This window comes from Chiloscyllium punctatum, chromosome 33 (assembly GCF_047496795.1).
Source record: "Chiloscyllium punctatum isolate Juve2018m chromosome 33, sChiPun1.3, whole genome shotgun sequence".
NCBI lineage: Eukaryota > Metazoa > Chordata > Chondrichthyes > Orectolobiformes > Hemiscylliidae > Chiloscyllium > Chiloscyllium punctatum.
This window is the reverse complement of record NC_092771.1, coordinates 9,132,348-9,156,968: the sequence shown is the minus strand read 5'-3', so window position 1 is coordinate 9,156,968 and position 24,621 is coordinate 9,132,348. Positions and strand designations below refer to the sequence as shown.

Sequence of the window (24,621 nt, the reverse complement as noted above, 5' to 3'; positions counted from 1 at the left end):
TCGGAAAATAATCTGCCTCCTTGTTCTTGCTCCCACAGTGAAAAACCTCATATTTCTCTTCATTGCTCTGCATCAGCAGCATATTTGCCAACTCGCTCAGCTTGACCAAAGCACACCAACAAGATGACTTTACCAGACATCGGAGTGGGTGGTGAAAACGCCATCTTTCAGTGATTCTGGTGACATCCAGCGGACCGGCAGCAATCCCTTCCCTCCTTTCCGGTAATAATCTGTCTCGTAGATGTCACGCGTCATCCCGAAATCTGTGGGAGAAGGACAGACATTTCCGAGTGGTCTCAGCGCTTCACTTCTACCAAACGGAGCCCAGAAAAGTTTACTCTTCGAAAAGTCAAATTTTATTCACATAATTCTAAGAGCTGTGGCACAGACGTTGGTTCAAACAATCACCTTCTCCTCACTGTGCAGATCCTCAGGGAAAGGGAGGACTTCAGATGCTGGAAAAGCGCAGCAGGTCAGGCAGCATCCAAGAAGCAGGAGAATCAACATTGCAGGCATAAACCCTTCATCAGGAATCGGGCTTATGCCCAAAACATCGATTCTCCTGCTTCTCAGATGCTGCCTGACCTACTGTGCTTTTCCAGCACCACACCCTTCGCCTGTGCAGATCCTGCCTGGGTCAGTGACAGGTACTGACTGCCCATTCGGTCTATCCCTCGCTTGTCCACATTTTTAAAATTAATAAATTTGTTCTTGGGATATGGGCCTCGCTGACTAGGTCAGTATTTAACGTCCAACCCTAAAGAGTCAACCATATTGCTGCAGGTCTGGAGGAGTCAGATGGAGGCCAGACCAGGTAAGGATGACAGATTTCCTTCTCTTTAGAACATTAGTGGACCAGATGGGTTTTTGATAAAAAATGACAGCGATCACATGGTCATTTTTAAACTAGCTTTTTAATTCCAGATTTTGTTTTAAATTGATTTCAGATTTTATGACCTGACGAGGCAGGAATTGAACCCATGTTCTCAGAACTTCAACCTCATGCTTTGGATCAGAGCCTCCTGTACTCAATCTGCCCCGGTACATGGAAGCACAACTGTGAGGTGAGTAAACAGTTGAGTCCGATTTCTTGCCCAACATCCAGGAGACAGGAGCAGGCAGGACCTCGAAGGAAAGACAGCTCCCTCTGACAGTGCAGCACTCCCTCAGTGACCCTCCCAGAGCCGTACCTATGTTTCAAGTTGAGAATGTTCACTTTCTTCCCCCCATTTATTTACAGGACGAGGCATTTCTGGCTGGGCCAGCATTTATTATCCTAAATGCCCAGAGTCAATCACATTGTTGTGGGCCTGGAGTCACCTCCCCTTGACTCATCCTTGGGACAGATGACTAATCTTATGAAGGAAAATTGAATGGGTTAGGCCTACACCCACTGGCATTTGGAAGAATGAGAAGAGATCCTATTCAAATATAGGAGTCGGAGGGGACAAAATAGGGTGGACACAAGGAGGCTTCGTCCTGGACAGGAGATTCGAACCAGGGTCACTGGTTTAGACAAAGAGGTGAGGAGGGTTTGAGGACAGAAACGAGGTGGGTTTCTTTTTTTCAAAGGGCTGCAAGTCAGTGCAATTCTCTTCTGCAGAAAGTGATGGAGTCTGCGTCACTGAACCAAGTCTTTGTGACAGACGAGGGAGTTGAGGGTTCTGGGGAAGTGAAGAGGAGACCACAACAAGTCAGTCGTGATCTTACTGAGTGACAGGGCAGACTGGAAGCTTATGTTCAGTCTCTAGAGTGGGGCTTGAACCTGCAACTTTCTGACCCAGAGCCAGGGCTGCTGCCAACCAAGTCACAGCTAACACCACACAGTGCAATACAGAAAAACAACCCAGTTATATACTGCTTCTCGAGATTGCCGCTGGCCGGACTAAAAGGTCAGATGACCCAGGGATTCGCAGCTGTTGCAATGCGAAAAACCCACCTCCAATCTTGACCGTGTAATCCTCAGCCACCATGCAGTTCCTGGCCGCCAGATCCCGGTGGACAAACTTGTTAGCGTTGAGGTAAGACATGCCATCTGCAATCTCGCCTGCCATCTGGGTCATCTTCTTCAGGGTGGGCGGTGGCTGGCCTGGGTTATTCTGTTGGAAGATCCAGTGAAGAACTGAAGCATCCAATAACTTAGTGCCTGTCCTTGTATTAAACCCAAGCTCAGTATCCACTGGCTCCTGCACATCTAGTTACAGTGGACCGACCTCCAACTGGAATTGGATAGTCTGGGTTGTCGAGTTAGAACACCGACTTTTCCCCCCAGAGCTACACACTTCAGTAAAGGTCAGCTCAGGAGAAAGGAGAACATTAGCCCACTGCACCATGCAGGGCACGGTAAAGCTCTCCCTACACCACCCGGCCATGCTTCAGACTTGCTCTGTCCTGTGCTGGAGTATAAACAGTGCCTGTTCTCATCTAGCGATCGCTCTGCAACTCCACTGCTGTTCCAATATAGAGGGTTTTTGCATGGTGTTGGAAAATGAGATTCCAACAGGCTGTTTGAGAGCAGGGGCAGAGCCTACAACCCTGCGCTTTAGTGCAGGGCTCCGGCCTGCACAGCAACAGACAGCTGAGAACATCTTTTGAATGAAGACCGCTGGGGAAATTACTGACGGGTAATGGATGTTCGCAAAGTATGATGGAAGGATTCACAGAACTGAATCATAGAATCCCCTGCAGTGTGGAAGCAGGCCATTCAGCCCATCAAGTCCACACTCACCCTTTGAAAAGCAGCCCACTCCCCCCACCCCATCCCTGTAACCCTGCATTTCCCACGGCTAACCAACTGCACATCTCCGGACACTATGGGCAATTTAGCATGGTCAATCCACCCTAACCTACACATCTTTGGATTGTGGGAGGAAACCGGAGCACCCAGAGGAAGCCTACGCAGACACAGAGAGAACATGAAAACTCCACACAGATAGTTGCTCGAGTCTGGACTCGAACCCATGTCCCTAGCACTGTGAGGCAGCAGTGCTAACCACTGAGCCACCATGCTGGCCTTAGCTCAGACAATTGCCTCAGACTCTGAACTGACTGCTTTATAGCAGCACTGCGAAAGATTTGGAAATAAGGCACCTACTCCTCACCCTGACCAAGAACGAGGAGCAACTTGTTACACATCAATCTTCCTGGTTTTTGTCTTCCCTACTCTTGCCAAAAACCCCAATCATCCCTACTCTTGCCAAAAACCCAGTTGACCATTGAAACCTTCCAGGTGCTCGCAGAAGGTGCAGGAGACATTCAGCAGGTCTACAAGTTCTCATTAGCTGAAAACAAATCACTGACGTGTTAAGAGACACGCTGAGTGCTTCCAGCATTTTCTGTTTTCATTTAAGAGTAATGCTCCAACAGGGAGCTTGGGAGAAGAGCTGGGGAATTTATTGCCGTGAAAATTGTGGGGGAAATGCCAGCAATTCCAGGATCCCCACGCACGGACACACCATCCAAACTTGGGAATCGCCCAAGCACCTGGAGACAAACTTGACTGTCTGGACTGTAGTGATTCAAGGTAGCAGCTCACCATGGCCAGCACCTTCCCAACAGGAACAGGAAGGGTAACAAGAAGTTGCTTTGCTGGTGATGCTCCCAAGGTTGACTTACTGAACAAAAGAACAATAAGGGAGGGACAGAGCAGGGGAAACAGGAATTCTGAAAATTAATGGATTTATTTCAATGATTACATTTTAATTGGATTCCAACACTTGCCTTCAAGACCCCATGTCGGCTGGTGCTCAGGAATGCTGCCTCCTTTGGGGTAGTTAGGCCACTCCCAATTGCACCCGATTGCTCACGGGTGACTGGGTGGGGTTCAACAGTCTGTGGGTGACTCACCTCTGCATCAGGTCGGAGTGACCGTAGATAGCTCTTCAGGTCTCCACGCGTCATCAGCTCCATGATAACCAACGTCGGCTGCCCTTGCGATACGACACCGAGCAGACGTACCTGAGATACCCACAGGACACACAGTCAGGCGGGTCCAACACACCTCCCACACAGTAAATTACATTACACGCCCTAGGACATTCTATTACATGGAAGACGCAAGTTGTGTTGAAATCAGTCAACTGATGTACAGATTCAGACACAAAGCCCAAAGTAAGGAACAGGAACAAGTTATTTGGTAAGACTATTCTGGCATTCAAAGTGATCCTGGCTGAGCCAATTATGGCCTAAATGTCACTTTCTGACCTGCTTCCTGTTACCCTTCGGCAGTAATACATCACTGAACTAACCCCCACTACCCTTCCAAAGGAAGGAAGCATGAGGGAGGAGGTGACAAACAATTGACTCATCATGAAACAAAGGACCCTTTTACATCAATACCATACCCCAGCATTAAACAGTCACACCCATCAAAACTGTAACCCAAAGTTATTCAGCTACAGACCTGTCCCCACCAGTACTGCACCCCAGTGTTATACAGGGACAGACCTGTCCCCACCAGTACTGTACCCCAGTGTTATACAGGGACAGACCTGTCCCCACCAGTACTGTACCCCAGTGTTATTCAACGACTGACTTGTCCCCACCAGTACTGTACCCCAGCATTACAGAGTGACAGACCTGTCCCCACCAGTACTGTACCCAGTGTCATACAGGGACATACCTGTCCCCACCAGTACTGTACCCCAGTGTTATACAGCGACAGACCTGTCCCCCACCAGTACTGTACCCCAGTGTTATACAGGGACAGACCTGTCCCCACCAGTACTGTACCCCAGTGTTATACAGGGACAGACCTGTCCCCACCAGTACTGTACCCCAGTGTTATACAGGGACAGACCTGTCCCCACCAGTACAGTACCCCAGTGTTATACAGGGACAGACCTGTCCCCACCAGTACTGTACCCCAGTGTTATACAGTGACAGACCTGTCCCCACCAGTACTGTACCCCAGTGTTATACAGTGACAGACCTGTCCCCACCAGTACTGTACCCCAGTGTTATACAGTGACAGACCTGTCCCCACCAGTACTGTACCCCAGTGTTATACAGTGACAGACCTGTCCCCACCAGTACAGTACCCCAGTGTTACACAGTGACAGACCTGTCCCCACCAGTACTGTACCCCAGTGTTATACAGTGACAAACCTGTCCCCACCAGTACTGTACCCCAGTGTTACACAGCGACAGACCTGTCCCCACCAGTACTTTACCCCAGTGTTATACAGTGACAAACCTGTCCCCACCAGTACTGTACCCCGGTGTTATACAGTGACAGACCTGTCCCCACCAGTACTGTACCCCACTGTTATATAGTGACAGACCTGTCCCCACCAGTACAGTACCCCAGTGTTACACAGTGACAGACCTGTCCCCACCAGTACTGTACCCCAGTGTTATACAGTGACAAACCTGTCCCCACCAGTACTGTATCCCAGTGTTACACAGTGACAGACCTGTCCCCACCAGTACAGTACCCCAGTGTTACACAGTGACAGACCTGTCCCCACCAGTACAGTACCCCAGTGTTACACAGTGACAGACCTGTCCCCACCAGTACAGTACCCCAGTGTTACACAGTGACAGACCTGTCCCCACCAGTACTGTACCCCAGTGTTATACAGTGACAGACCTGTCCCCACCAGTACTGTACCCCAGTGTTATATAGTGACAGACCTGTCCCCACCAGTACAGTACCCCAGTGTTATAGTGACAGACCTGTCCCCACCAGTACTGTACCCCAGTGTTACACAGTGACAGACCTGTCCCCACCAGTACTGTACCCCAGTGTTACACAGTGACAGACCTGTCCCCACCAGTACTGTACCCCAGTGTTATATAGTGACAGACCTGTCCCCACCAGTACTGCACCCCAGTGTTACACAGTGACAGACCTGTCCCCACCAGTACTGTACCCCAGTGTTACACAGTGACAGACCTGTCCCCACCAGTACTGTACCCCAGTGTTACACAGTGACAGACCTGTCCCCACCAGTACTGTACCCCAGTGTTACACAGTGACAGACCTGTCCCCACCAGTACTGTACCCCAGTGTTATATTGTTCAAAATCTTATCCCCTGATATATCCAAATTTGGAATACACTGCCTCCATGATACTACAGGGCTCAGCAGAGAAATGCTGTCTGGAATCTCGGTCTCTTTATACGTACCACATGATGACAATTGAACTCTTTCATCACCGATGCCTCATTGAGGAACTCGATTCGTTCGCGCATCGTGGCTGACTCATTGACAGTTTTGATGGCGACTCTCGTCTCCGGATCCCCCTTCACCACACCCTTGGCAACGCCCTCGTAAACCATCCCAAAGGAGCCTTGGCCCAACTCGCGGGTCATGGTGATCTTCTCGCGTGGGACTTCCCACTCATCCGGCACGTACACTGGATCAAATAACAAAGACATTTCACTGGAAAGTGCCCAATCCAATACTACAGCCACACCTTACAGGAAGGTGCCCTGTGCCCATCATGGCTGTGCTAGGTTTTCAAAAGAGTCACCCTCCCATCTCCCCACGTACCTCCGCATCTTTCTCAGTATTCACCTATTTCTTTTCACAACACTCAATCCATCCTGTCCTTCAGCAAGTATTAAGAGAACATTGACTGTTATCAAGCATCCAGCTGGTTCACTAATGTCCTTTAGGGACAGAAATTGTCCCCTGACCTGGCCTGGCCTACACGTAACTCCAGACCCACAGTAACGTGAGTGACTTTTCGCTGCCCTCTGAAATATCAGAGCAGGCCACTCTGAGGCCGCACAGATCAGGCCTTGCCAGCGATACCCACATGTCATATAAGATTGAACAAATAAAAACAAGGCCCTGAATCACTGCAACTTACTGTGCAAAACAGCAGCTCTCATCTCCCCTCTGATTTTACTGCCAACATCTTTAATCTCAGGTTACCATCACTCCTGCCCATATAAACATGGTCCTCCTACTTACTCCACAAAGGCAAGTTTGAACATCTCTATTAAAACTTCTTTTCACCTTCTCTGATCAAAAGGAGACCTACTCAACAGACTGAAGTAGACTCTGTCTTGGCACTCCTGCAAATTTCACAACAGCTACTCTGTCCATCGAGACCACGTTTCAAAAACAGTCATATTTGGGCATCATAAAGTAGGGAGGACGTCAGTGTCCTTTGGCCCACAATTAATTTGGGTATTCAGTGGGAAGAGGGCATGCCCAGGGAAGTGGAGATCAAAACAGCCTAACAGAATGGTGGGCGGGGAAGGGGGGGAAAACAAGCTAGGCCGGTCAAATGCATTCCCTCTGCACAAAAGCAAAATGTTAGATGTTACACATCCAAACTGCAAATAGGAAGTGCACAATGCTCACATTCTCAGGGTAGTTGATCTAGTGGTTGCCCTGTGACACTTACCCTCCCCGCCACCCAAATCCCAACTCACCCACCACCAAACCTTCACTCAGAGGAGGGGAGCAGTGTAAATTTAGATTTCGCCCAATACTCACTGTCAGCAGCACTGAAATACTCCGGGTTCACAGAGGCGTACAGAACTCCATTTGGAAGTCTGTCACTATTTCTACACAAGAGAGAGAGAGACACTTGTTAATAAACCTGCAGGCAATATCCCAATGTCAAATATTTTTACACTGAAAGACACCAGGCAATGCTATCCATTCATGTTGGGGGAGGGCCCCAACAGGAGATTTCTTCATTAAAAACTAAAACCCTTCGAGTGGGAATCGCTACCCATGATCATAATTGGATCTTGATTAAAAGGACAGGCATCAGTTCGGGTCAAGAGGGAAGAGTGGTATCTGGAAATCCTCAGCTGATTGCCTGAATCCCACCTTCAAACAGACAACGTACGTGTCGGGTGTGTGTGAGATCCCACGAACACTGAATACTTCCCTCAGTTACAAATGTCACTAATTCCCTTGGTGCACGTTAAAGTGATAAAATACAGACAGACAAACACCCGTTCCTGCCCTGGCCAGATTATCAAAATATAAATGGGTTTTTGCCCAGAGTGTCAGGCTAGGTGAGTTAACCATTGCAAACACAGTAATGCAGTAAAGAGGTGGGTCTGAGTGGGATGCTCCTTGGAGAGTCGGTGTGGACTCAATGGGCCAAATGGCCTGTTTCCACACTGTAGGGATCCTATGATTCTATGAAAGGTTACAAACAACCTGTTCAACTTAACTGCTGCTGCACCTTTACTGCATGGAAACCAAGCACTGTGTGAACGGCATCTGCCGTGACAGCACCACCACTGTACTGCGGAGGAACAATGTAGGACAGGTAGCAACTCCTGATCGTTGTATTTACCACACGTGTGCGGACATCAGAGGCTGTGGCAACTTTAAATAGGAGTGGCAGCATGAGTCTTGCTGTGATCACCCTCACAATTCTGGGCCCATGTCAATCATTACCGTCTTCAAACAGACGAGCAGGAAACTGGAGCATGTGTGTGCACGTGTGCCCGAGTGTGTGAGAGAGATTGTGTATGTTGTGGCTCTGTTTGCCGAGCTGGGAATTTGCATTGCAGATTGTGCATGCGTGTGCATGTGTGTTTGAGAGACTGTGTGTCATGGTATGTGACAGTGTGCACGCAAGTTTGTTAGGTGTGTGCACGTGAGTGAGTGTGTGAGAGAGATTGTGTATATGCGAGACTGTGTGCGCGCGTGCGTGTGTGTCACGGTATATGACTGTGCGTACGCATGTGGGTTAGGGATGTGTGCGTGTTGCAAGACAGAGCCTGTGTGCGTGTGAGATTGTTGGGGGTGTGGTTATGGACCAATGTTGGAGGCGCTCTGTGCTAGAATGCAAACAGTAGAGTAGAGGTTTGGCCACACGTTGGGTAATCAGTACGTACACTTCGGGTTTGCTCAGATTAGCTGAAATGCACCACTGGTCACAGATCCATTGTACCAGAGGCAGGGAAAGGTAGCTGGGCACAGAGATTAAACTGCAGGAAGGTGCAGGGGGAGTCAGAGAAGGGCACACAGAGGTGTCATAGAGCTGTATAGCATGAAAACAGACCCTTTTGTCCAACTCATCAATACTAACCAGGAACTCGATATTAATCTAGTCCATTGGCCAGTATTTGGTCCATATCTCTCTAAACCCTTCCTATTCAAGTACTCATCCAGGTGCCTTTTAAATGTTGTAATTGTACCAACCTTCACCAATTCATCTGGCAGCTCATTCCACACAGACAGCACCCTCTGTATGAAAATATTGCCCCTTAGATCCCTTTTAAATCTTGCCCCTCTCCCCTTAAACCTATGCCACCTGGTTTTGGACTCCCCTACCCTGGGGAAAAGACCTTGACTATTCACTCTATCCATGTGCCTCCTGATTTTATAAATCTCTCTCAGGTTATCCCCTCAGCCTCCTGTGCTCAGGGACCATATCAGAGGCAGACTCCCGAACTTAGATCAAAGCCAAAAACCGCAACTAAACACTGACAAGGTAACAACAAAGTGGACCTTACCTCTTCTTGTTGAAGAAATACAGCATTAACACCAGACTAATTATCACCAACATCACCGCAATGGGTAAAGCAATGACCAGCTGCATAAGATTATCAGGTCCAGGTGCTGTTGAGATAGATTGGCAATGAAATATTAAAGTTTCTTGGTTTATCGTTTATCGTTTATCTTTATTTCCTCTTCAACAGAAGGCAGAGATTGCCTTCGATAATCAGCCATGATTTCAGACATCTCTGCGCACTCACTCAAGCGATATCCGCCAACTGTAATCCCAACTCACTCACGGGGTGTGAGAACTGTGAACACACGCCCCTTTCCCCAGCTTTCCCATCCTCCTGCAATCAAAGGGCATTCAAACACTCTTCAATTGAATCTTATAACATGATGTAGAGGTGCTGGGACTGGGGTGGATCAGGTCAGGTCACCTGACACCAGGTTATAGCCCAACTATATTTGAAATCACAAGCTTTCGCAGTGCTGCTCTTTCGTCAGATGAAGACTTCACTTGATAAAGCAGCAATGCTCCAAAAATTTATGATTTTAAATAAATCTGTTGGACCTGGTGCCTGGTTCCTTAATATAGGATTAGAGCCAAGCTGACAATCACTAAAGTTCATCCAAGGAAGAGATGAATCACATTCTTTGCTCCTATCGTGTTCATTTCTGTTGTAACCCGTTCACAATATTCTGCAGTATTTCATAGGTGACAGATGATTGGGATGTTAATTTATGGCCTTCTCACTGCACAACACCCCTCCCTGGTCCTGAGGTTACTGATCTATGCCAGAGCAAGAATGTCAAAGGGCCACCACAAATAACTCCATTTTCAGTAGTTTGCCAGGCCTTTTCAGAGGACAGTCTGGGGACGCAGTGATATTATCACTGGGACTAGTAATCCAGAAGGCCCAGTTTAATGCTGAGACCATGGGTTCAAATCCCACCATGGTAGTTGGCAAAACCTGAACTCAATAAAATTCAGAATTAAAAGCTAGCTTAATGACTGTTTACTGCTGTTTAAAAACAAAACTAGTTTAGTAGTTCTTCGAGGAAGGCAATAGGTGGATGGGCAATGATAAATTACTCAGTGTCCACAATGGCATGGTGGCTCAGTGGTTAGCACTGCTGCCTCACAGCAACAGGGACCCAGGTTCGATTCCCACCTTGGGTGACTGTCTGTGTGGAGTTTGCACATTCTCCCCGTGTCTGCGTGGGTTTCCTCTGGATGCTCTAGTTTCCTCCCATAGTCCAAAGATGTGCAGGTCAGGTGAATTGGTCATGTGTTTAAGGAAAGTGTAGATTAACTGCTTTAGACTGGGGTTAAGTGTAGAGTAGTAAGGGAATGGGTCTGGGTCTGGGTCTGGGAGGGTTACTCTTCAGAGGGTCGGAATGGACTGGTTGGGCCAAATGGCCTGTTTCCCCATTGTAGGGATTCTATGTTTATCTTCCAGGGATGTGTAGGCGAAGTGGGTTAGCCACAGGGAATGCAGGGTCACAGAGATGGGTAGGCGGGAGGGCGGTGGTCTGGGGGGTCGGTGTGGACTCAATGGGCTGAATGGCCTGCTTCCATACTATCTATGAGGTTGAGCCTGTGTTACCTCTGAGCCAGGAGGCCAGGGTCCCAGTCCCACCTGCTCCAGATTATGTAATAACCTCTCTGAAAAGGTTGATTCAAAACATTTATCAATAGGTCTGTAGCTAAGGCAAGTAACTGACAATGATACCCACATCCCACAAACAAATTTTTAAAATGTTGAAAGTTAATGACGTCAACTGAGTTACAAAGACCCAGATTGGAAACTTGCCCTCTTAAACCAATAAGAACAAACAAAAGATCAAATGTCTTTTATTACAACAACCCTACATCATGTTCCCTGCTACCAGTGCTTTTTCAAGTTTATTTACAAATTCTGCTTTCCAAACCGAACTCAAAATCTCAACGCAGTGTGTCAGGTTTCGAGCTCACAATCTCTGGATTGTCAGCCTGGGTTTCTGAGCTCACTCTCTTGGGATTCAGACTCAAGACATTTCTGCACTCTACCATAGTAATCCAAACCCAAACTGAAGGCACCCAATCCCTTATCAGAGTGCGATTCAACAGTTGCCAGCCAACAGTCCCTTAGCACCCAGTCTATGGGGACAATCGGCAGCTGGCAGACTAGTCAACTATGAGGTGCAGCACAATCTGAGAAGGTGAAGTCAATGGTGTTGGAGGATAATCGATGACCACCTCTGGCTGGGGAGTCTGGGTAACTGCTGGGGACAGGAGCTTTGTGGGTATTTCCCCTCCTGTGCCCTGGGGGCTAAATGCCGCACCGGTCACAGTCCCAGACGAGCCCAGCTCTCAGACCTGAGGCCCTGTGACCTCGCTCGCTGGAGTTCACACTGAGGTCGCCGTTTATTCTGAATTCCAATCATATCTTTACAATGGTCAATCAAGAGAGAAACTACGGTTTGGCCAAAACAATGCTTATAAAGAGCTGGGCCAAAAGAGGTTTAAGCTCACTCTAGCGCTGTGGTACGATCACACAAAGCCTAAAGTTTGCTTTATATCTCCAATGGCATTTCCTGCCTCTCTCTCCGAGGCGGAGGTTTTAAGACCAGAAACACTACACGCTTACTTTTCAACATCAAAGCAGTTGCAGAAGTCTTCTCCTTCAGCAGCCAGTCAAACTGAATGCTGCAAAACACATCCATCAGAGTTTGTGTGAACTCGCCCCATTGGGGCTCCCTATTCTCCCGGCTCCACATCACAGCGTAATCCGATATTGCGACAGACTGGTGACATTTGCTGTCCACCAAGCCAAGATATAACACAGGCAGTAACTACAACAAACCAGAGCTGTGCAGCACAACACAATCCACCCATAAATGGGGAAACTGAAGTCGCCTGATCTTGAAATAACCGACTGACCAAAAACACTCCTCATCCAGCTACTAGCTAGCAACAAGAGGCCGTTCAGCCCTTTAAGCCTGCTCCTCTTTGCTATTAGATCTTTTTATTTCCCCCCAAAATACAAGAATCTTACTTTTCAGGTTCAATAACAGCAAAGAAACTTCTTAGGTGTTAAGTGCTAAACATGTGGAGGACTCACACGTGGTGGCTCAGTGGTTAGCACTGTTGCCTCGCAGCGCCAGGGACCTGGGTTCAATTCCTGCCTCAGACGACTGTGTGGAATTTGCACACTCTCCCAGTGTCTGCGTGGGTTTCCTCTGGGTTCCTCCCACAGTCCAAAGATGTGCAGGTTAGGTGAACTGGTCATGGTAAAATTGCCCATAGTGTTAGGTGCATTAGTCAGGGGTAAATATAGGGTAGGGGGATGGATCTGGGTGGGTTACTCTTCGGAGGGTCGGTGTGGACTTGTTGGGCTGAAGGGCCTGTTTCCACATTGTAGGGGATCTAACCATGTAAATCTAACCATGTAGACTGTAGGAAATCTAATCAGTTGGGTGGATGTGCCGTGTCGGACCTGTAATAAGCTACCAACCTGTGAATTCGGATTTCAGTCAGGATCAAACAAACATTTTGCCTCCTTACTGTTCCTGCCCCTCTCCAAATGATTGTGGACAGTCACCACAGCCTTGGTCAAATAATACAAACCCTCCAGAAGGTCAGGAGCAGGCCCGCCAAATAGAATCCATAGAATCCCCACTGTACAAACAGGTCATTTAGCCCAACAAGTTCACATCGATCCTCTGAAGACCATCCCATCCAGATCCACCCCCTACTATTTCCCTGAAACCCTACATTTCCTTTGGCTAACCTACCTAACCTACACATCCCTAGACACTATGGGCAACTTAGCACAGTCAATCCACACTAACCTGCACAGCTCTGGACCATGGGAGTAAACCAGGGCACCTGGAGGAAACCCACACAGACACGGGGAGAAAGTGCAAACTCCACACAGACAGCTACCTGAGGGTGGAATCAAACCCGGGTCTCTGACGCTGTGAGGCAGCAGTGCTAACCAGTGAAGCACCATACCCTCAAGATGGGTAGGCAGTGATAATGTCACTGGACTAGTAACTAGAACCTCAGGCTTGGAGTCACAGGGTCAAATGCCATTGTAACAGATGGTAGAATTTGAATTGAATATTAAGATTTATCCTTATGGTGACCTCGTAAAACACTGTCAATTGTTACAAAAGCCCATCTGGTTCACTCAGGTCCTTTAGGGAAGGAAATCGGCCATCCTCACCTGGTCTGGCCTACATGTGACTCTAGACCACAGCAATATGGCTGACTCTTAACTGTCCTCTGGACAATTAGGGATGGATAATAAATGAAGACATTCAACACTATAGCAATTTTCAGACTTCAAGTTGACTTGTCTTCAGCGAGGTGACATATCAGTTGCCAGGTCAGCTCTCTCAGGAGTTGCACCTTTCCCATGCTCACGCTGCTCTCTTGGGGAATAGTGTCATGAGGCTCAAGGTGAATGAACAGACTGACAGGATACAACATTGAAACCCCGCACATGACTACAACCAACTGGTGAGCAGCTGATTGTCCTACCTGGCAGGAGGCCCCACAACAAGAGTCAAAGTTCACCACACAGCATACCCGTTTGTATGTGAATACGCATAGGTGGAGATGGTGGGGGAGAAGACAGACTCAGAGGCAGAACACTACCACAAAGACAAAAGGCTTGTTCTTTCTCTAAGCAAGGTAACTAGCCCACAGTGGCATTATTTGTAGGTTCACCAGGAGTTTTCTCTGTTGGACAAGACTAAGTTTCAAGTTATCATTCTGGACTGGATTCAAGTTACTTGCAGTCCTCTGGAAAGCAGGAGTCAATACTGGACATTGAAACCTCCCAAGATGCAAACATTAAACTAAGGAGTTACTCATTTAGCCCCCAGTCCCCTGGAATTTCAAAATGACTCATTAGGTAGCCTTCTCATTGCTGAGTCAGAAAGCTGTGGGTTAAAGTCCTAGTACAGGACTTTGACACATACTCTCGGCTAACAGCTCAGAGCAGTCATGAAGGAGAGGCTCCAACATCACATCTGAGAGATAAATACACAAGGGAAACTTGAAAAGTAACTAGCTATCTTCCACAAGAATGCTCAACCAAGGTTCTATTTGCTTAGTCAGAGACCCCAGCATCCTACTTCAGAAGGAACAAGGAGCTCTCCCAGACCCTGGTTAGGATTCCTCTCTTCATTCAGAGTCATAGAAGTGCACAGCACAGAAACAGACCCTTTGGTTCAACACATCTGTGCTGACCAGATATCCTAAATTCATCTAGTCCCATTTGCCAGCATTTGGCCCATATCCCTCTAAACCATTCCTATTCATGTACCCACTCAGATGCTATTTAAATGTTATAATTGTACCAGTCTCCACCACTTCCTCTGGCAGCTCATTCCATACACTCACCACCCTCTGCGTGAAAAAGTTGCCCCTCAGGTCCCTTTTAAATCTTTCCCCTCTCACCCTAAACCTATGCCCTCTAGTTCTGGACTCCCCCACTCCAGGGAAAAGACCTTGTCTATTTATCTTATTCATGCCCCTCAAGATTTTATAAACCTCTATGAGGTCACCCCTCAGCCTCAGACACTCCAGAGAAAACAGCCCCAGCCTGTTCAGCCTCTCCCTATAGCTCAAATCCTCCAACCCTGGCAACATCCTTATAAATCTTTTCGAACCCTTTCACAGCGTCTTTCCGATATAGGGAGACCAGAACTGAACGCAGTATCCCAAAAGTTGATCTTTTCTTGCTGTTCACATCTCAAATCTATTCACTGAGTGTGAATTGCTCTGCGAGGGGTTTATTGGAATGGAAGCATTTTAGTGAGAAGCTTGCTCTTGACTTACGTTTTGCCTTTATATAGAACATCACTGGGTCGGTCCAGGAGCCATTGCCAGAGAGGGAGGTGGCTCGCACCTCCGCAGTGTAATTCCCAGGGCTCAGTCGGTCCAGTTTACAACCACCGCTCTGCAGCTTATAATTCTGCCTGGAAACACACTCCTGCTGCACCTGGAGGACATGACAGGACATCACTGATTAGATTATCTACAGTATGGAAACAGGCCCTTCAGCCCAACAAGTCCACACCAACCCTCTGAAGAGTCACCCACCCATACCCATTCCCCTACACTTTTATCTCCCTCTGACGCACCTAACTCTATGGGCAATTTAGCATGGCCAATTCACTTAACCTGCACATCTTTCAACTGTGGGAAGAAACGGAGCAACCGGAGGAAACCCACGGGGAAAATATGCAAACTCCACATAGACAGTTGCCCAAGGCAGGAATTGAACCTGGGCCTCTGGCGCTGCGAGACAGCAGCGCTAACCACTGAGCCACCATGCCGCCCATAAAAGGAGGGTCTGAAGATAAGAAAGGATGCAGCATTCAGGTAAGAAACAGACCCTCACCAGAGGGAATCTTGCACTGCCCAGCAATGGGAAACCTCAACAATATCAATCAATAGTTCATCACCTGCCAGGAGCCTCTTTTGCCCTTTTACCATCATAAAGTACTGGAACAGACCCTTCAGTCCAATTTATCCGACAGACTTCCAAAACTGAAACTAGTCCCATTTGCCTTCATATCTCTCTAAACCTTTCCTATTCATGTTCAAATGTCTCTCAGATGTTGTAATTGTACCCATCTCTACCACTTCCTCTGGCAACTCGTTCCATACACACACCACCCTCTGTGTGAAAACGTTGCCCCTTTGATCCCTTTCAAAATCTTTCCCCTCTTACCGTAAACCTATGCCATCTAGTTTTGGACTCCCGTACTTTGGCTAATCACCTTATCTATATGTCTCATGATTTTATAAACCTCTGTAAGGTCACCCCTGAGCCTCCTACACTCCAGGGGAAAAAGAATTCCCAGCCTCTCCTTACAACTCAAATCCTCCAGCCTTGGTAACATCCTTGTAAACCTTTATCACGCCCTTTCTAGTTTAATAACATCCTTCCTATAGCATAATGACCAGAAATGTAGTAGTTCCACAATGCAACTGTGCTAGCCTTAAATCAGTATCGTGGATGTTGAAATGTCACTCTCTTGAGTTTGATTCTCATTCCCATTCTCCAACTCCACATGCTCAACCTCATCCTTGCCTCCTCTCCTTGTGCTCTCCCTCAAGCTCCGAGCCTTACCCCACATCAGGTCTATTGAGTTGGGAGTGTGCAGCCTCAGCTATTCTTGTTTGGGGAGGAGAGGGGAATAATGTAGAATTCAGGCAAATGGAAAACATTCATTGTCAACCAACAATCACTGCATTAATTTCTTTTTAAATTAAAAGATGCTTATTGAGAGCATTTTCACAACAGTGTTGGAGAAGTAAAATATACTGTAAATTAAGCACATTTTCCACCAAGTCTCTGGTCAATGTTTAACACCATCAGTTAAAAGAATGAAATGATAGATAGATAGGAATGAAACAGTAACATAAAGGAAAATATCAGGTTATGTTTTCTAGATGCTGCCAAGCACTTAGCAGTAGTGACTGCACTTTGAGCAGTTTCACGGATTACGTGTGAAGGACTTTTCCTGAAAGTGAGATCACACCAGTGCAAGCACCCCATTTATATCTGCTTCTGAATGCATTCGCTGCAAGATCAGCAAGGTGGCTCAGTGGTTAGCACTGCCGCCTCACAGCACCAGGGACTCCGGTTCGATTCCACCCTCGGGCCACTGTCTGTGTGGCATTTGCACATTCTCCCTGTGTCTTCAGTGGGTTTCCTCCGGGTGCTCCGGTTTCCTCCCACAGTCCGAAGATGATCAGGTTAGGGTGGATTGGCCATTCCAAATTGCCCACGGTGCCCAGGGACGTGCAGGCTAGGTGGGTTAGCCAAGGGAAATGTGGGGTTACAGGGAAAGGATAAGGGTATGGATGGGAGGCTCTTCAGATGGTCGGTGTGGACTCAGTGGGCCACATGGCTTGCTTCCAAACAGTAGGGATTGTGGAAGTGTTGGTCAACAGGGACGTGCCTGCTTATATCAGAGGAACTTATAAATCCAGGATGGGAGGGAAGATCATCATTTAAAATATCCTCCAAAAGGTGGCACCATTGACACTGCATCCCTGAGGGAGTGCAGGAAAGATGTGGCAGCCTAGATTATGTCCTGAAATCTCTGGGAAGGGTCTTTAATCACCAAACACTTGACTCTCAGGCAAAACCACTGCTAACTTACCTCAGGGGGTTCCAAATGCAGCTCTGAAAACTTAGCAAGGAAAGGCCGATACACACACATCCTTTTGACTTCAAACTAACAAGTGAGGGTGAAAATGGTCTACAGCTGTAGGGTAAGTCAGCTCATTTTGCAACCAGCCCTACCCCAGTCTGCATTAACGGATGAAAGACAGGAAGGCATTGTGTAGAAACCTACAGCCAACGGGCTGAGTGCGTTTTGTAGCATCACCCTTGCGATGACAAAGTGTCACAAAGGGTCAGCACTGCCTGACTCAGCACGCTGACTAATCATAAACTAGCACTCACATCGAGAGCATTCTGCTGAGGGGCTCTGTTCAGCCAAGTAAAAGGACTTTCACTTCACTGAACTTTTCCAAATATGTCACAAAACAGGAGAAACCAAGATGGTGGACTGGCTTCATAATGACTATGCGGAGATGCCAACCAAGTCCCCTCTGACCATTTTATGGGCTCACTACCCCCACCCTCGCCCAGGAAGATGCTGTCACCCAGGAATCCTGTAACCGCCTCCCCCCCCCCCCCCCACCCCCACCCCCACCCCACCCGGAGCCAGACCAACTTGCTAAAATTCTTGGCCAATGCCCCTCAAACGGTGATGCCTATGGCACCTCCTGCACACTGTGAAACCAGAGTGAGTTACAGACATCTCGGATTTCTCGAGTAAGAGAATTTGGAAGAGCCACTGGGCCCCCAAGGGACTGAGCAGCAGAGAAACAAGGGGTGCTCTGGTCAACTGCAACTCTATCATCAGTTAGAGGACGGGTACTATCGCTGCCACATCTACAAGACCTGGTCTCTCGGCAGACAGGATGCCTTGGTGCATCAAGAGGAATGGCACACAGCAGCAGATAAATAACTCAAACGTAACACCAATTCAAAATCAGAGCTGAACAAAATTGAGCAACTCTTGTCACTTCCCCAAGAGACAATGGAGGTTTAAAGGTTGGATAAAGCTTGGATGCTGAGGAATAGTTGGTGAAGTTGGGTAAACACTGCCTGGAGTTTAGCAGAATAGGAGGCGTTCTGATTGGAACATGACAAGATTGGATGCTAAACAGATGCCCATCTCCATGTGAGCGAGCCGAGAACTACAGGACCCAGCTTCAAGGTAAAGGGTCTCTCATCTGAGGTGGAGATGAGGGGGTGGGGGTTTCTTCCCTTGGGAGGTCATTCGTCTTTGAAAGTTTGTTTCCTGGTGAGCCATGGAATTTCAACCATCAAATATATTCAAGGCTGAGCTGGGACACAAGGCAGAATGGAGTGAAGTCCACCTTATTTTCAGACAGTGGAGGTCTGAGGAATGAAATGGCTGCTCTCCTGCCTCTATCTCAGGCTGCATCTCCTAACGTCACCGAAAGGTTCACATCAAGCATCTGGAACGTTCTGTACACGCTCACTTTGAGGGATGTTCTGCCACTAAAAATGTGGCAGCCTAAATAAAGATGAGGAGAGAGGACAGAGTGATGCCACTGGCAGGGGGGCACTGCCTGTATGTGTTTGGCATACCCGTCCCTGATGGGAGTGTCTTACCTCGCTGTCCCCGCGGCTGTACCTCACTTCATACATCAGGATCAACCCGTTTGGACTGGGGGGCTCCAGCCATTTGAGGTAAATGCTGACCTCATCATCCCCGGGTTCCCACATGACCGGACCTGGTATGTTGTCAGCTTTTTCTGTGAGAGAGAGAGAGATAGAGAGAGAGGGGCAAGGAAAGAATTTTATCCTCAGGTTTTGTACACTGTAAACATCTTTGCTTTCAGTTTGGGTTCTTCACCAGCACCTACAAGTGGTGTGTTTCTAGGATCACATATGAATGTTCCACGGTCAGCTATTGTCACATGTTAACTCACAAAAGCCCCCGAACCAAGGTCATAGAGTCATAGAGATGTACAGCATGGAAACAGACCCTTCAGTCCAACCCGTCCATGCCAACCAGATATCCCCAACCCAATCTAGTCCCACCTGCCAGCACCCAGCCCATATCCCTCCAAACCTTCCTATTCATATACCCATCCAAATGCCTCTTAAATGTTGCAATTGTACCAGCCTCCACCATATCCTCTGGCAGCTCATTCCATACACATACTACCCTCTGCGTTGAAAAGTTGCCCTTTAGGTCTCTTTTATATCTTTCCCCCTCTCACCCTAAACCTATGCCCTCTAGTTCTGGACTCCCCGACCCAAGGGAAAAGACTTTGTCTATTTATCCTATCCATGCCCCTCATGATTTTATAAACCTCTATAAGGTCACCCCCTCAGCCTCCGACGCTCCAGGGAAACCAGCCCCAGCCTGTTCAGCCTCTCCATGTAGCTCAGATCCACCTGCCCTGGCAAAACCCTTGTAAATCTTTTCTGAACCTTTCAAGTTTCACAACATCATTCTGATAGGAAGGAGACCAGAACTGCACGTAGTATATTCCAACAGTGGCCCAACCAATGTCCTGTACAGCCGCAATATGATCTCTCAACTCCTGTACTCAATACTCTGACCAATAAAGGAAAGTATACCCAACACCTTCTTCACTATCCTATCTACCTGCAACTCCACTTTCAAGGAGCTATGAACCTATAATCCAAGATCTTTTTGTTCAGCAACACTCTATAGGACCTTACCATTAAGTGTATAAGTCCTGCTAAGATTTGCTTTCCCAAAATGCAGCACCTCGCATTTATATGAATTAAACTCCATCTGCCACTTCTCAGCCCATTGGCACATCTGGTCCAGATCCCATTGTAATCTGAGGTAACCCTCTTCGCTGTCCACTACACCTCCAATTTTGGTGTCATCTGCAAACTTACTAACTGTACCTCTTATGCTCGCATCCAAATCATTTATGTAACTGACAAAAAGTAAAGGGCCCAGCACCGATCCTTGTGGCACTCCACTGGTCACAGGCCTCCAGTCTGAAAAACAACCCTCCACCACCACCCTCTGTCTTCTACCTTTGAGCCAGTTCTGTATCCAAATGGTTAGTTCTCCCTGTATTCCATGAGATCTAACCTTGCTAATCAGTCTCCCATGGGGAACCTTGTCGAACGCCTTACTGAAGTCCATATAGATCACATTTACTGCTCTGCCCTCATCAACCTTCTTTGTTACTTCTTCAAAAAGCTCAATCAAGTTTGTGAGACATGATTTCCCACACACAAAGCCGTGTTGACTATCCCGAATCGGTCCTTGCCTTTGCAAATACATGTACATCCTGTCCCTCGGGATTCCCTCCAACAACTTGCCCACCACCGAGGTCAGGCTCACCAGTCTATAGTTCCCTGGCTTGTCTTTACCGCCCTTCTTAAACAGTGGCACCACATTTGCCAACCTCCAGTCTTCCAGCACCTCACCTGTGACTATCGATGTTACAAGTATCTCTGCAAGGGGCTCAGTAATCACTTCCCTAGCTTCCCACAGAGTTCTCGGGTACACCTGATCAGGTCCTGGGGATTTATCCACCTTTAACCGTTTCAAGACATCCAGCACTTCCTCCTCTGTAATCTGGACATTTTGCAAGATGTCACCACCTATTTCCCTACAGTCTATATCTTCCATGTCCTTTTCCACAGTAAATACTGATGCAAAATATTCATTTAGTATCTCCCCCCATTTTCTGTGGCTCCACACAAAGGCCGCCTTGCTGATCTTTGAGGGGCCCTATTCTCTCCTTAGTTACCCTTTTGTCCTTAATATATTTGTAAAAACCCTTTGGATTCTCCTTAATTCTGTTTGCCAAAGCTATCCCATGTCCCATTTTGCCCTCCTGATTTCCCTCTTAAGTATACTCCTACTTCCTTTATACTCTTCTAAGGATTCACTCGATCTATCCTGTCTATACCTTACATATGCTTCCTTCTTTTTCTTAACCAAACCCTCAATTTCTTTAGTCATCCAGCATTCCCTATACCTACCAGCCTTCCCTTTCACCCTGACAGGAATATACTTTCTCTGGATTCTTGTTATCTCATTTCTGAAGGCTTCCCATTTTCTAGCCGTTCCTTTACCTGCAAACATCTGCCTCCAATCAGCTTTTTAAAGTTCTTGCCTAATACCATCAAAATTGGCCTTTCTCCAATTTAGAATTTCAACTTTTAGATCTGGTCTATCCTTTTCCATCACTATTTTAAATGAATAGAATTATGGTCGCTGGCCCCAAAGTGCTCCCCCATTGAAACCTCAGACACCTGCCCTGCCTTATTTCCCAAGAGGAGGTCAAGTTTTGCAACTTCTCTAGTAGGTACATCCACATACTGAATCAGAAAGTTGTCTTGTACACACTAAAGAAATTCCTCTCCATCTAAATCTTTAACACTATGGCAGTCCCAGTCTATGTTTGGAAAGTTAAAATCCTCTTTCATCTGCACCACATCTCTGTCACCAGCCCCTCGTCATTGACGATGCACAAAATCACACATTTGATTGTTAAAACACAATCTCACCTAGAACTCTAATCCTCCACTTTCAGCCAGTGTTCTTCTGTCCAACCGCAATTTAGTGTCTCCAAACCACAAACACCGTCCCACCAACCTTCCCCATGAGCGCTCACCCACCCCATCCCCCCCAACCACTCCCAGCCCCCAAACCCTGCCATAACCAACCCCCTATGACTACCCACCACCTGCCCCCAGCCGCAAATATTCACCCAACCCCCTCCACAACCACCAACAAACCCCCACACACCCCACCAGCACGACAACCCCCACCTCAAAACTCCACCCCACACCCGCCCACTACAATTATCCCACCCCCACCCGACCACTTAGCTGGCCCCAGCCAGAAAAAAAAACACCCAACTCCCCCCCTCCGACTCCCCCAACACCACCTCCTTTCCCAGCACGACCACCAACACCCCCCCACCTACCCCACCAGCATGACTACCCCTCCACCACAAAATTCCATCCCACCCTGACCATACACCACTCCCTGCCACAAAAGATCCACCTCAGCCCCCCAACCCCAACCAATTCAACCACCGCCACCCCGACCACAGACCACTCCCTGCCACAAAAATTCACCTCACCCCCCCAACCCCACCCACACACCACTCCCTGCCACAAAAATCCACCCCATTCCCAACCCCCGCCATAACCACCCCCCATTACAACCACCAAACACTCCCCGAACCATAAATACCCACCCAACACCCACCTCCACAACCACCCCCCCCATCCCCCAGCACGATCACCAACACCTCCCAATCCCCCCCACCCAACCAGCACGACCACCCTCCCACCACAAAGATCCACCCCATCCCAACAACAACCACCTCCCTATGACCACCCCCCCCCCCCACTCCTCCCTCCCAATCTTGTGGGATGTCAGCCCTGTCAGCAGAGACTGCTGTCGAAAATGAGGCAGACTGCGCTCCAGCTCACCCCCTCACCTGCTGGCATCGTTCTGGCAAACACGAACGCCGAAACGCTGCAGCCGAGTTTAAGGGCTTCATGATTGCACGCGTGAATATCAACGCGATACGTGGTGAAGTGCCGCAAGTTCGAGATCACCGTTCTGTCCTTGTACCACACTTTGTTCTCAAAGAAGGGGTAGTCGGTCTTCCTCTCCGGATTGGAATTATTCCCGTGCCGTTCTGGCAGGGTGGTGTTGTTCACACCCAGGGTGGCGTTCGCTATTCCAAACGTGTCTCTGCGTTTCCGGGAAGGTCTGCAGGAAGAACCGGTTGCAGTCAAGTCAGTCAACTGAGCAGCAAGATGTAAAACCTTGAGGATCCAGTGTCCAACAAGACAAGAAGGCCTCGTGACTCAAAATGGTGTACATGTCTGTGCCTCTGACCTTTCAACGCAATCCAAGCCCCACCTTTCTACTATCTAGAAGGACAATGACAATAGATGCAAGGGAACACAGTCATCTGCAAAATCCCTTCCATGCTACACACCATCCTGACTTGGAAATATATCACTGTTCGATCACTATCACTGGGTCAACATTATCCTGCAACTCCTTCTCTGATAGCATTATGGCTGTCTCTACAGCACACAGACTGCAGCAGTCCGAGTAAGCACCTCACCACCACCTTCTCAACTGTACATTGATATGGACAGCAAAGGCCACATCCTTTCGGAGAACAATCACCCCACCTCCATTACCCTCTCTACGTCACAGACTGACCCATCCAGCATGGTCTAACATCAAAGACAGGAGCAGGAGTAGGCCATTCAACCCCTTGAGCCTGGTCTGCCATTCAATGTGATCCTGGCTGACCATCGAGTTCAATACCCTAATCCTGCTCTTCCCCAATATCCCTTCATCCCTTTAGCCTCAGAACTGTATCCCACCTCCTTTTGATAAAACACAAGGTTTTGGCTTCAACCACAAGCTCACCTGAAGAAACTTCCCCTCATTTCAAACCTAAAAGACTTACTGTACATCCTTAAGCTATGACTCTGGACTCTACCCCCATTGGGAATATCCTTCCTACATTGACCAGCGGTAGAGCGAGACAGAAAACAGTCAATCAGACCTAATTAACACGAGTCAGCTGTACCCCAGCAGCTCGGCCTCAGGCACTGGGAGGTTCAAGCCCCACAAGAATATCACCTGCAGATTAAGACCGCTGTGCAGTATTGAGGGAGTGCTGCACTGGGTGAGGTTCCAAGCTCCAGAGTAGAAGTTAACCATCTGAGGAGGATGCAAACGATGCTGTGGCAGTGTTTTAAAGAATACAGGTTTACACCCTAACCATCCAAGCTTTATCCCTCATTATTTTATCTGACCGTTGTCAAATATCTCACTACGCCTGTACTGACTGCTACATCTCCAATATTGGCTACAAAGCACTTTGAGATGTGCTGAGGTTATGAAGACACAAGTATAAATGCAAAGTCTGAAATTTTTTCAACAGCTGGACAGGGAGCACAGCAGAATATTTAAACTTAGAGAGTGTCCCAGTCAAGACAGGTTCTGTGTTCACTCAAGACCTACAAACACACACTGTCCAATGAATAATCCCGGAGAACTCCAAGGAATTCTGGCCCATTAGCTTCCTCTGTGTA

General features: G+C 47.9%; 1 protein-coding gene across 1 annotated transcript in view; it reads right to left on the bottom strand.

Moving 5' to 3' along the window:
- The window catches only part of igf1ra (insulin-like growth factor 1a receptor), a 234,291-nt gene that overhangs the window by 17,287 nt on the left and 192,383 nt on the right, over positions 1-24,621 (bottom strand). The window contains 9 exon segments of the mRNA XM_072552911.1: positions 134-263; positions 1,940-2,099; positions 3,847-3,957; positions 6,130-6,359; positions 7,454-7,524; positions 9,442-9,547; positions 15,261-15,423; positions 19,150-19,292; positions 22,995-23,272. Of these exon segments, the coding sequence (XP_072409012.1) occupies positions 134-263; positions 1,940-2,099; positions 3,847-3,957; positions 6,130-6,359; positions 7,454-7,524; positions 9,442-9,547; positions 15,261-15,423; positions 19,150-19,292; positions 22,995-23,272 (1,392 nt within the window).